The following is a 13,080-nucleotide window of genomic DNA, read 5'->3' as shown; positions in this document are numbered from 1 at the left end:
CCACGGTCCCAGCTCTGGGATGGCGCCTGGAAAAGCTCGGGAATGCAGCTCCTCTCACCTGGATTGGCAATCGGGAGCTGAGGTGGCGTTTTTGGCTCGGAAAAACCTTGGAAAAGCCTCGTGCCAGGAATGCTCCGGGATGGAAATGTGTCCCTGTGGGACGTGGTGCCAGCGGGAAGGACATGGGAACATTGTCCCAGGAGCAGCTGCTGCTCCGACCCCTTTGGATACCTCGGAAAAACACCTGGGGTGGATTTGGAGCTCCAGATTCCTTCGTTTCCCAGAGCAGGACCTGATTCCTTCCCCTGAAAAATCAGGCTTTGGATGTGGAAGAGCGGGATTAGGGAGCTCAGGAAAACTGCAGCTCCAAATCCAGCATTTTCAGGTGGATACAGGACGTGAGGTGGGGGATATTTCCGCCAGAAAAGTTGGGAATCGAGGGGGGAGGAGTTTCCAAGGCCAGGTCCTCGTTCCTGGGGGTTTTGGTGGTCCCCTCGTTGTCCCTCTCAGAGTTGGGAAAGACATTCCGGTGACATTCCAGTGACATCCTGGAGCCATCCCGAGCCCCCTCAGCCAGAAAATCCGACCCCACTGATTTTCCCTAAACCAAACAGGGATAAGGCATCCCAGGGAAGGGAAATTCTCCCTTCCCAATCCTGCCACCCCCTCCAGCATTCCCACATCCCAGTCCCTGCGCCATTCCCGCCCTCCGGAATGGAGACCGTCTCCTCCTGGCACATCCGTGTCGGGTCAGGATTTCTCCGTGCTGGATGATTTATTGAAGGATATGATTTATATCCTTCTATCCCTCAAAAAAAAGGCATTTAAAACTCCCTGAGCCTGGAAAACCATTGGGATATCGGGATATTTGTTGCCACCTTCTCACTCAGCGTTTATGAGGAGTACGGATTTATTGAAATATATATTTATATTTATATATAGATTTTTTCCAGCCCCTTTCCCAGGGATTTTTCCCCCTCCCCATAAACCCTTCCCAAACCCGGATCCGGGTTCAGTTTTTGTTGGGAATTCTCTGCCTGGCCGGGACGTAGGGCAGCAACGTCTGCGTGCTCTTGTCGGCCACGGTCTGGGTGCTGCTGTTCCTGGTGGCCCTGCGGATCGGGATCACGCCCGGCTTCCTCAGGAGCTGCTCCCGAGGCCCCTTCCCGGCAGGATCGTCGGGAATGTCACCGCCGTCGTCGGCGTCGCCGTCGTCATCGCAGCACAGGGCGTGGTAGAGCACCTTGTCGCTGAAGCGGACGCGCTCCCGCGTCCCCGCCGGCCGCTGGGCCGGGATTTTGGGAACGGCGGCGCTCCCGAAACATTCCTCGCTGGAGGAATCCGGGGTCCCCCCGCCCCCGCGGGGGCCGTTGGCCACGGGGACCCCCCCGTTCATCAGCCGGGCCGGCGGCGGCCGCGGGGGCTCCGGGCAATCACCGGGGTCCGAGGGCGTGGAGGCGTCCAGGAAGGAGCAGAATTCCCAGCTGTCCGAGAGGACGTCGGAGGCGGCGAAGTCCAGCGGGCCCAGCTCGAGGCTGGCGCCGCCCCGGTCGCTGCTGGACGTGCTGCTGGCTGTGGCCGGAGTCCAAGCGTCCGGCTCCAGGTCCAGAGCGAAGTCCGACGTCAGGCGGTCAATCTGGGACACGACCTGCGGAGAGAGATGGACACCGGGATGGATGGATGATGGATGGATGGATGATGGATGGATGATGGATGGATGATGGATGATGGATGGATGGATGGATGGATGGATGGATGGATGGATGGATGATGGATGATGGATGGATGGATGGATGATGGATGGATGGATGGATGATGGATGGATGGATGGATGATGGATGGATGGATGATGGATGGATGGATGATGGATGGATGGATGATGGATGATGGATGGATGGATGGATGATGGATGGATGGATGGATGGATGGATGGATGGATGGATGGATGGATGAGGGATGGATGAATGATGGATGATGGATGGATGGATGGATGGATGGATGGATGGATGGATGGATGATGGATGGATGGATGGATGGATGATGGATGGATGGATGGATGGATGGATGGATGGATGGATGGATGATGGATGGATGGATGGATGGATGGATGGATGGATGATGGATGGATGGATGATGGATGGATGGATGGATGGATGGATGGATGGATGGATGATGGATGGATGGATGATGGATGGATGATGGATGGATGGATGGATGATGGATGGATGGATGATGGATGGATGGATTGATGGATGGATGGGTGGATGGATCCATAGATGGATGGTCCCAACACCTCCCCTTGGATTTCTGCTTTGTTGCCCCACCCCAACACTTCCAGATAAAATGGGATCCCTCCATCCCTCAAGCTTTGGCTTTGAAGCTTGTTGGGAATATCCCCAGGGAAGCCTGGAAAGCAGAAGAACTCGTTTTACCCCTTTGCGATCCCTTTTCCTTTTATTTTTTCCTCTTTTCTGGGAAAGAAAGAGCTGAATTTGAGCAAGAGAGTTAAAAAAGGGATTTTCTGACCTCTCCATTTTTGGGACAAGGAAGAATTGGGAAGAAGGCTGGGAGTATTTGGGAATACTCTGTTACCAAATGCTTCTGCTGGAATATCTCCTCTGTTTTCCATGGGAATTTCAGCCCTGGGATAGGGCCAACATGGCCCTGTCACCTGAGGTCCCTTCCCAGCCTCACAGGAGGGACCGGGACGAAGCAGGAACAGCAGGAAGTGCATTCCAATCCCAATCCAAATCCCAATCCCGATCCTGGCCCCATCCCAGGATTGGTGTCACTCGTAGCTGTCCCCATCCCAATCCCGTCCCCATCCTGGGACTGATGTCACTCACAGCCGTCCCCATCCCAATCCCAATCCCGTCCCCATCCCGGGATTGGTGTCACTTGTGGCTGTCCCCATCTTGGCATTAGTGTCACTCCAGGCTATTTTTAGGATCATTCCCTATTTTAAGCCGAGAGTTAAATCCCTCGGTGACACCCGGCTCCCGTGGGGGATTAACACGGAAAGAAGGATTTGGGATTTACTCCCCCTCTTTTCCCTCCCTCATGGAGCCTGGCGGAGCTTTTCCAGCTTGGAGGGGGAAAAATCCCCCCAATTTCCTGGGAACATCCCCAGGGATTCATCCCAAACCTCATCATGTGTTTATAGGGGAAAAATTCCCCCAATTCCCCGGGAACATCCCCAGGGATTCATCCTAAACCTCATCATGTGTTTATAGGGGAAAAATCCCCCCAACTTCCTGGGAATATCCCCAGGGATTCATCCCAAACCTTGTCATGTGTTTATAGGGGAAAAATCCCCCCAGTTTCCTGGGAATATCCCCAGGGATTCATCCCAAACCTCATCATGTGTTTATAGGGGAAAAATCCCCCAGTTCCCAGGAACATCCCCAGGGATTCATCCTGAATCCCCTTTCCTGCTTCTAGGGGACAAATTCCCAGGAAACTGGGAAGGATTCGTCCCCACAAGCAGGGGAGGAGGTTTGGGATGAGGGAATTTGGGGGGAATTGCCCCCTCCAAGCCCATGAGGGTGTTTGGGATGAATCCCTGGGGACATTCCCAGGGAACTGGGGGAGATTTGTCCCCTCCAAACAGGGGACAAAGTCTGGGATGAGTCCCTGGTGTCAGCCAGGAGTTTCCCAATAAAATCCCGGCTGTTCCCACCCAGCTCGGGCAGACGTGGGACAGCTGGAGCCCCATCCTTGTTTTTATGGGATTTTGGGAATTTTGGCTGCAAGCCAAGCTGGAGGTTCCTGCTGGGGTTGGGATTGGTGGTTCCAGATCCTGGATTATGGGCTGGGATCAGAGGGGTGGGATCTGATGGGATCCAAGGGTGGGATCTGATGGAATCTAGGGTTTGTGAGCCAATGGGATCGAAGTTTGGGATCTGATGGGATCCAAGGGTGGGATCTGATGGAATCAAGGGTCTGTGATCCAATGGGATCGAAGTTTGGGATCTGATGGGATCAAAGGGGTGGGATCTGACAGGATCCAAGGGTGGGATCTGACAGGCTCTCCGTCCCCACAGGGATTTGGGAAGAGGATTGGGAAGTGGATCTGAGCCCTGGATAGAGAGATCCAGGCCCAGACCCCACCAAAACTGCTCCCAAAATTCCCCCAAAAACTGCTCCCAAAATCCCACAAACCCAGCTCCCAAATCCCCCAAAACACAGCTCCCCCAAATCCCCAAACCCACTCCCAAAATCCCCCAAAACAATTCCCAAAATCCCCAAAACCCACTCTCAAAATCCCCAAACCCACTCCCAAAATCCCCAAACCCACTCCCAAAATCCCCCAAACCAATTCCCAAAGTCCTCAAAACCCAGCTCCCAAAATTCCCCAAAATCCCACTCCTAAATAATTCCCAACCCTCTCCCAAGCTGCTTTTTTTGGGGTGACAACCCCTGGATGTTCCCGAGCGTTCCCGGTTAATCCCCTATTGATCCCAGCATTATTAGGGAATTTATTCCCATTGGGATCGCCAGCAGGATTTTTCCAGGGAAAAGGCTGCGAGGGAACCCCATTGATCCCATTCCAGAAATTCCAGACGGGATGGGCCCTTCCCATGGGAATTTTTGGGGTGGTTTGAACGGAGATTTGGGGATTTTTCCATCCAAGGATTTTAATCGTGGTTTTCCCTGGCACAGATGGGAAGGAAGGAGGAAAACCAGGAAAACCAGGATGTCACAAGTTCAGGACACTTTGGTGGCCCTGAGGGGACCCCAATCCGTGATCCCATCTCAGCTCAGAGCCACCAGCCAGGGATGTCCCAAATCCTCCATGGGGACACCCCAATGTCACAATTCCAGGATTTTTGGTGGCACTAAGGGGACTTCAATCCATGATCCCACCTCGGCTCGGAGCCACCAGCCAGGGACATCCCAAATCCTCCATGGGGACACTCCAATGTCACAATCCAGGACACTTTGGTGGCCCTGAGCAGAGGTGGACACTGGGATGGACATTCCAAAGATTCCATGGGGACACCCCAGTGTCAAATCCAGGATTTTTGGTGGTCTTGAGGGGACCCCAATCCATGATCCCACCTCAGCTCAGATCACCAGCCAGGGACATCTCAAAGATTCCATGGGGGTGCCCCAATGTCACTAATGCAGGACACTTTGGTGGCCCTGAGCAAAGATGGACACTGGGATGGACATTCCCCAGTCCTCCATGGGGACACCCCAGTGCCACAATTCCAGGACACTTTGGTGGCCCTGAGGGGACCTCAATCCATGATCCCACACCAAGCACATTCCAAAGGCTCCATTAGGGACACCCCAGTGTCACAATTCCAGGACATTTTTGGTGGCCCTAAGGGAACCTCAATCCATGATCCCACCTTGGCTCAAAGCCACCAGCCAGGGACTCCCGAATTTCCTCCTCTCTTTTGGAAATCCACTTCAGGAATGCCCAATTTTCCTCTTTTTTGGAAATCCATCTCAGAGACTCCCAAATTTCCTTCTCTTTTTTTGGAAATCCACCTCAGGGATTCCAAAATTTCCTCTTTATTGGAAATCCACTTCAGGAATGCCCAAATTTCCTACCCTCTTTTGGAAATCCATCTCAGAGACTCCCAAATTTCCTTCTCTTTTTTTGGAAATCCACCTCAAGGATTCCCAAATTTCCTTCTCTTTTTTGGAAATCCACCCCAGGGATACCCAAATTTCCTCATCTCTTGTGAAATTCCACCTCAAGGATGCCCAAATTTCCTCCTTTTTTTTTGAAATCCGCTTCAGGAACTCCCAAATTTCCTCCTGTCTTTTGGAAATCCACCCCAGGGATACCCAATTTTCCTCTTTTTTGGAAATCCCCTTCCAGAACTCCCAAATTTCCTCCTGTCTTTTGGAAATCTACTTCAGGAACACTCAAATTTCCTCCTCTCTTCTGGAAATCCACCTCAGAGATCCCCAAATTTCCTCCTCTCTTTTGGAAATCCTCCCCAGGGATACATAAGTTTCCTCTTTTTTGGAAATCCACTTCCGGAACTCTCAAATTTCCTCCTGTCTTTTGGAAATCTAATTCCGGAACCCTCAAATTTCCTCCTGTGTTTTGGAAATCCACTTCAGAGATTCCCAAATTTCCTCCTCTCTTTTGGAAATCCACCTCAGAGATCCCAAATTTCCTCTTTTTTGGAAATCCACTTCCGGAACTCCTAAATTTCCTCCTGTCTTTTGGAAATCCACTTCAGGAGCTCCCGAATTTCCTCCTGTCTTTTCCAAATCCACCTCAGGGACTCCCAAGTTTCCTCTTCTCTTTTGTAAATTCACCTCATAGATTCCCAAATTTCCTCCTCTCTTCTGGAAATCCACCCCAGGGATACCTAAGTTTCCTCTTTTTTGTAAATCCACATCAGGAGCACCCATATTTCCTCCTGTCTTTTGCAAATCCACCTCAGGGACTCCCAAGTTTCTTCCTCACTTTTGTAAATCCACCCCAGAGATTCCCAAATTTCCTCCTGTGTTTTGGAAATCCACCTCAGAGATTCCCAAATTTCCTCTTCTCTTTTGGAAATCCACCCCAGGGATACCCAAATTTCCTCTTTTTTGGAAATCCACTTTTGGAACTCCCAAATTTCCTCCTGTCTTTTGGAAATCTACTCAAGGAATACTCAAATTTCCTCCTGTCTTTTGGAAATTCACCTCAGGCACTCCCAAATTTCCTCCTCTCTGAAACCCAAATTTCCTCCTGTCTTTTCCAAAACCACCTCAGGGACTCCCAAGTTTCCTCCTCTCTTTTAGAAATCCACCTCAGGGATTCCCAAGTTTCCTCCTCTCTTTTGGAAATTCACCTCAGGGATACCCAATTTTCCTCTTTTTTGGAAATCCACTTTTGGAACTCCCAAATTTCCTCCTGTCTTTTGGAAATCTACTCAAGGAATACTCAAATTTCCTCCTGTCTTTTGGAAATTCACCTCAGGCACTCCCAAATTTCCTCCTCTCTGAAACCCAAATTTCCTCCTGTCTTTTCCAAATCCACCTCAGGGACTCCCAAGTTTCCTCCTCTCTTCTGGAAATCCACCCCAGGGATACCCAAATTTCCTCTTTTTTTGAAATCCACTTCCGGAACTCCCGAATTTCCTCCTGTCTTTCGGAAATCCACTTCAGGAACACCCAAATTTCCTCCTCTCTTTTGGAAATTCACCTCAGAGATTCCCAAATTTCCTCCCCTTTTTCACAACCCCACCTCAGGGTGAATCACCCCGTGGCGCTGCCACATCCCGACCGGCCCGTCCATCCACCCCGTTCCCTTTGGGACTGCCCCGAAGCCCCGGGGCTGTTTCCGCACCTCTCGGAGCTCCTTGGCCACCTCCTTGAGCTCCCGCAGGATTCCCTCCAGCTGCCCGATCACCATCCTCATGCGGCCGCGGATGCGCTCCCGCTCTCCCTCAGCCCCGCAGGGAGCGGCGGCGGTGCCGGTGCCGGTGCCGGTGCTGGTGCCGGTGCTGGCGGTGCCGCGGGCGGGCTGCGCATCCCGGCGGCTCCGTGAGTCCATCGTGCCCTAAGCGGCCGGGCCGGTGCTGCCGGTGCTGCCGGTGCTGCCGGTGCTGCCGGTGCCGCTGCTCATCCTCCCCGCCCGGCCCGGCCCGGCCAGCTCTCACCATCTTAACGCCGCCGCCGCTGCTGCACCATGCGGGGACGCTCCGCCGGTGGCCCTGCGGTGACACCGCTGGTGGCGGCAGCAGGAGGAGGAGGAGGAGGAGGAGGAAGAGGAGGAGAGGGTTTGCTCGGAAGCGGAATTCCAGCGGGTGTCGCCCAGGAGGAAGGGTGGCGGGTCCGGTGTCCGGCTGTCCTCCTGCGGGGACAGAGGGACAAGGGACGGGAAGGTTCTTGGGGAGGGTTCAGGCTGCTCCTCGCCGCAAATTGTGGGGGGCAGGATGGGGGTTGGGAGTGTCGCTGGGAATGTCACCCCCTCCCCTTCCACCCCGCCTCTGTGGGCTCCCGCTGTCCTCCCCAGGCTGAGCTTGGCAGGGTGGGACCGCGGGGGATGGACAGAGGGACAGGGGGACAAGGACAGGGACACCCAGGGGGACACAGGGACACGGACAGGGACACCCAGGGGGACACAGGGACACGGACAGGGACACCCAGGGGGACACGGGGACACGGACAGGGACAGGGACACCCAGACGGACACCCAGAGGAACAGGGGGACAGACAGGGGAACAGAGGGACACCCAGGGGGACACAGACAGGGACACCCGGAGGGACAGAGGGGACACCCAAAGGGACAGGGGGACACGGACAGGAACAGAGGGACACACACAGGGACAGGAGGACACCCAGAGGGACACGGGGACACGGACAGGGACACCCCGGGGACACGGGGACACTCTGCACTCACCGGCGCGCTCCGGCCGCTCCCGGGCTCCGCTCCGAGCTCTTCCCGCTCCTGTTTTCCCCCGGCTCCTTCCCTCGCTTCCTCCTCCTCCTCCTCTTCCTCCTCCTCCTCCTCCTCGCCGCCGGCTCCCGCCTCCCTCAGGGCTTTTCCGCGGGGGCCGGGGCCGCTCTGCTCCGCTCGCTGTGGCGGGGGGGACACGTTACGTTACCGGCGGGGACAGCCCGGCGGGGACAGCCCGGCGGGGGAGTGACAGCGGCCCCGGGGCCCCTCCCGGAGCCCTTCCCGCTGCCATCCCCCCAGCCCGGCGCGCTCCGGTGCCGGCCCCGCCCCGGCCGCGGCGGGGGGAGAACGCGCCGTGCCCCCGAGTGCCCCCCCGGGAACCGGGAACGGCGCGGGGGGAGCGGGGCGGGGCGGGGGGAGCGGGCTCGGGGGTGCGCACGGGGAGCGGGGATCGGTAGGGCCGCGTTTCCCTCGCCGGTACCGGCATCCTCCAGCCACGGTGCCGGCAGCACTCAGCCCCGGTACATCCCCGGTACATCCCCGGTGCATCCCCGGTACATCCTCGGTACATCCCCCATCCCCGGTACCGGCAATCCCCAGCCCCGGTACCGGCAGCCCTCAGCCCCGGTACCGGCATCTCCCATCCCCAGAACCGGCAACTCCCAGCCCCGGTACCGGCAATCCCCATCCCCGGTACCGGCAATCTCCAGCCCCGGTACCGGCATCTCTCAGCCCCGGTACATGCCCGGTACATCCCCTATCCGCCGTACCGGCAATCCCCAGCCCCGGTACCGCCATCCCCCAGCCCCGGTACCGGCATCTCTCAGCCCCGGTACCGGTACATCCTCGGTGCATCCCTCAGCCCGGGTACCGGCAATCCCCAGCCCCGGTACCGGCCATCCCCAGCCCCGGTACCGGCAATCCCCAGCCCCGGTACCGGCAATCCCCAGCCCCGGTCCCCGCGTCCTCCGGGGCTCCGGGGATGGAGGGTGCCGGTATCCGCAGCTTCCAGCCCCGCTCTCCGAATCTCTCAGCCCCGGCTCCCGAATTCTCAATTCCCGGTACCCGAATCCTCCATTCCCCGGTCCTGAATCCTCCATCCTCGAATCCTCCATCCTCGAATCCTCCATCCCCGGTTTCCCGCATCCTCTAGCCCAGGTTCCCGAATTTTCAATTCCCGGTTCCCGAATCCTCCATCCTCGGTTCCCGCATCCTCCAGCCCCGCTGCCCGCATCCCCCTGTGTCTGTCCCCGCCGCTCTCATCCTCCATCCCCGGTTCCTCTATCCCCGGTTCCCGCATTCTCCATCCCCGGTTCCTCCATCCCCTATTCCTGAATCCTCCATCCCCGGTTCCTTCATTCCCGATTCCCGCTCTCCGCATCCTCCACGCCCGGATCCCGCATCCCCATTCCCCAATTCCCGAACCCCCTCTCCCCGTGTCCCCTCTCCGGGACCCCCGCACGCACCGGCGGCGCTGCGGGCTCGGCAGGGCCGGGCTGTCCCCGTGCTCGGGGCGGGCGGAGCTCCCCCGGTGCCCCATCCCCGCTCCCGCTCCCCCGGGACGCACCGGCGGCTCCCGCCCTCCCGGACCCCCCTCCGGCGGAGCCCCCCGGACGCACCGGCGGCGCTGCGGGCTCAGGGCCGGGCTCTCGCCGGGCGCCGGGCGGGCGGAGCGGGCCCCGGGCAGGGCCATGAGCGGCGGAGGGCCCGGCCCGGCCCCGCTCCGGCCGCAGCCTCCCCGCGCTCCGCCCGGCCCCGCGCCGGCGCTGCTGTGTCACCGGAGGGGCCGGGCCTGCGCCGGGAAACGGGAATTAAAGGCACCGGGAGCGGGAATGGAGCGGGATGGAGCGGGAATGGAGCGGGATAGAGCGGGGATGGAGCGGGATGGAGCGGGGATAGAGCGGGGATGGAGCGGGATGGAGCGGGGATAGAGCGGGGATGGAGCGGGATGGAGCGGGGATAGAGCGGGATGGAGCGGGGATGGAGCGGGATGGGGCGGGATGGAGCGGGATGGAGCGGGGATAGAGCGGGATGGATGGATGGATGATGGATGATGGATGATGGATGGATGGATGATGGATGGATGATGGATGGATGATGGATGGATGATGGATGGATGGATGGATGGATGGATGGATGGATGGATGGATGGATGGATGGATGGATGATGGATGGATGGATGATGGATGGATGATGGATGATGGATGGATTGATGGATGGATGGATGGATGGATGGATGGATGGATGATGGATGGATGGATGGATGGATGACGATGGATGATGGATGGATGATGGATGGATGATGGATGGATGATGATGGATGATGGATGGATGATGATGGATGATGGACAGATTCTGGATGCTCCAGAATTCAGGATTTAGGGGTTTTGGGATGGAGTTCCAAAAAATCCCATCCTAGATTCTTTTCCCACCAAAATTCCCAATTTTTGGGGGAAAGTTCCACTGATTCTTTCCTGTTCCTGCTGGGGAGAAGTGATGGGAATTCCTGTGGGATCGGGATCTTCTGGAGCCCCTGGAGAATGGGATTTGTTTGATGCTGAGGTGGACTTGGGGATTTGTGCTTTGGGGATTTGGGATTGGAGATTTCGGGTTTTTGGCATTAAAAATTTGGGATTTTTGGTTTGGCGTTTGCGATTTGAGATTTCAGATTGGGGATTTGGGGATTTGAAGACTTTGGGATTGAGGATTGGGGATTTGGGATTTGGAGATTTGGGATTTGAATTTGGGGATTGAGGATTTGGGATTTGAAGACTTTGGGATTGGGGATCGGGGATTTGGGATTTGGAGATTTGGGATTTGAATTTGGGGATTGAGGATTTGGGATTTGGAGTTTTGTGTTTGAGAGTGGGGATTTCAGATTGGGTATTTGACATTGGGAATTGGGGATTTGGGGACTGGAGATTTAGGATTTCAGATTTGGGATTGGGGATTTGGGGTTTAGGGGCTTGGAATTGGGGATTTGGGAATTCTCCGCAACCCCTGGATCTGGGAATTTCTCCTGCCTCAATGTTGGGATTGGATCCTTCCGGAGCCACAGAACCTTCTGGAACATGGGAAATTCCCGCCGGGAATGCCGGGACGGAGGCGATTCCCCAATTCCGGCCGAGAGTTTGGGATTCCCCGGCCTCGCTCTCCCGAGAAATCCCGATCCCAAAAATTCCCGGGTTTTCCCGGGATTGGCCGCTCCAGCGCGGGCTGCGTGAGCCCCCTGGCGGCGGTGACACCGGGATTTGGGATTTGGGGATTTGGGGTTTGGGATTTGGGGTTTGGGATTTGGGGATTTGGGATTTGGGGATTTGGGGGTTTGGGGATTTGGGGATTTGGGGATTTGGAGTTTGGAGATTTGGGATTTGGGGATTGGGGATTTGGGGGTTTGGGGATTTGGAGTTTGGAGATTTGGGATTTGGGGATTTGGGGTTTGGGATTTGGGTTATGGGATTTAGGGATTTGGGGTTTGTGATCTGGAATCTGGGAACTGGGATCCAGGATTTGGGGTTTAGGATCTGGGATCCAGGATTTGAGATCTGGGACTTGGGATTTGGGGATTTGGGATCGGGGATTTGGGGTTTGGGATTTGGGGATTGGGGATTTGGGGGTTTGAGGATTTGGGATTTGGGGGTTTGGGATTTGGGATTTGGGGTTTGGGGTTTGGGATTTGGGGGTTTGGGGATTTGGGGATTGGGGATTTGGGGGTTTGGGGATTTGGGGATTGGGGATTTGGGGGTTTGGAGTTTGGAGTTTGGAGATTTGGGATTTGGGGTTTGGGATTTGGGTTATGGGATTTAGGGATTTGGGGTTTGTGATCTGGAATCTGGGAACTGGGATCCAGGATTTGGGGGTTGGGGTTTGGGATTTGGGGGTTTGGGGATTTGGGGTTTGGGATTTGGGGGCTTGGGGATTTGGAGTTTGGAGATTTGGGATTTGGGGATTTGGGGTTTGGGATTTGGGTTATGGGATTTAGGGATTTGGGGTTTAGGGATTTGGGGTTTGGGATCTGGAATCTGGGAATTGGGATCCAGGATTTGGGGTTTAGGATCTGGGATCCAGGATTTGAGATCTGGGACTTGGGATTTGGGAATCAGGATTTGGGGACTGGGATTTGGGAATGGGGATTTGGGAATTGGGTATTTGGGATATGGGATTTTGGGTTTGGGATTGGGGATTTGGGAATTTTCCCGGATTTCCATCCTGCCCTGCTTCATCAACTCCAGCATTTCCTGAGGGGAAAACCTGGGAATTCTTGGGGGATCCAGAGGGATTTTGGATCCCACTGACCATGGGGTTTGGGATTTGGGGATTCCGTCTTTGAATTCCGTTTTTTTATTCAACATTCCCCCCCAAAAAAAGGGGGGGGGGGTCCAGCCAAATTCCCGATGAATTCCAGGCGTTCGCCATAATTCGGGATTTCATATCGAGAGGGAAAATCCCAAACGGCCCCAAAGAGGCAAAAGCTGGGAAAAAAATCCCATTTCTTGGGCAGGGTTTTCCTTTGGGAATGGGCTTTTCCCGGGAAAATCGGGAAGTGGCGGGAATTGGGCAGGAAAAGGGATCCCTGAAAGGTTCAAAAAGCGGGAAAATGGGAAATTCCATTTTTTTTTATCCCCACTGATGCAATTCGCGCCTTCTCCCGGAGGGCCGGATCCGCTCTGGAGGCGCTTCCCGGGACCGAATCCGGAGGAATTCCACCCAAAATTCACTCCGGG

At 55.9% G+C, this 13,080-nt stretch overlaps 1 protein-coding gene across 2 annotated transcripts; it reads right to left on the bottom strand.

The window, feature by feature from the left end:
- Positions 1 to 892: 892 nt before the first annotated feature.
- INSYN1 (inhibitory synaptic factor 1) lies at positions 893 to 8,503 on the bottom strand. Of its 2 annotated transcripts, none has more exons than XM_072933963.1 (3): positions 8,360 to 8,503; positions 7,304 to 7,684; positions 893 to 1,648 (listed from the first exon to the last, which is right to left on the bottom strand). In XM_072933963.1, the coding sequence occupies exons 2-3, from the start codon at positions 7,508 to 7,510 to the stop codon at positions 1,013 to 1,015; spliced, it is 843 nt and encodes a 280-aa protein (XP_072790064.1). In that variant the 5' UTR covers positions 7,511 to 7,684; positions 8,360 to 8,503; the 3' UTR covers positions 893 to 1,012. The 2 variants fall into 2 exon arrangements, with proteins under 2 accessions (XP_072790064.1, XP_041574340.1); XM_041718406.2 differs by having other exon boundaries at positions 7,304 to 7,810; positions 8,360 to 8,500.
- Positions 8,504 to 13,080: the final 4,577 nt, after the last annotated feature.

This window comes from Taeniopygia guttata, chromosome 10, assembly GCF_048771995.1.
Source record: "Taeniopygia guttata chromosome 10, bTaeGut7.mat, whole genome shotgun sequence".
NCBI lineage: Eukaryota > Metazoa > Chordata > Aves > Passeriformes > Estrildidae > Taeniopygia > Taeniopygia guttata.
This window is presented reverse-complemented; position numbering and strand designations above follow the sequence as displayed.

Bases quoted from the DNA above. Each gene is read 5' to 3' on its own strand.
- INSYN1 (XM_072933963.1), bottom strand. From the start codon at position 7,510: ATGGACTCACGGAGCCGCCGGGATGCGCAGCCCGCCCGCGGCACCGCC. The intron at 1,649-7,303 runs GTGCGGAAACAG...CTCTCTCCGCAG, and splicing joins TGGCCAAGGAGCTCCGAGAG to GTCGTGTCCCAGATTGACCG.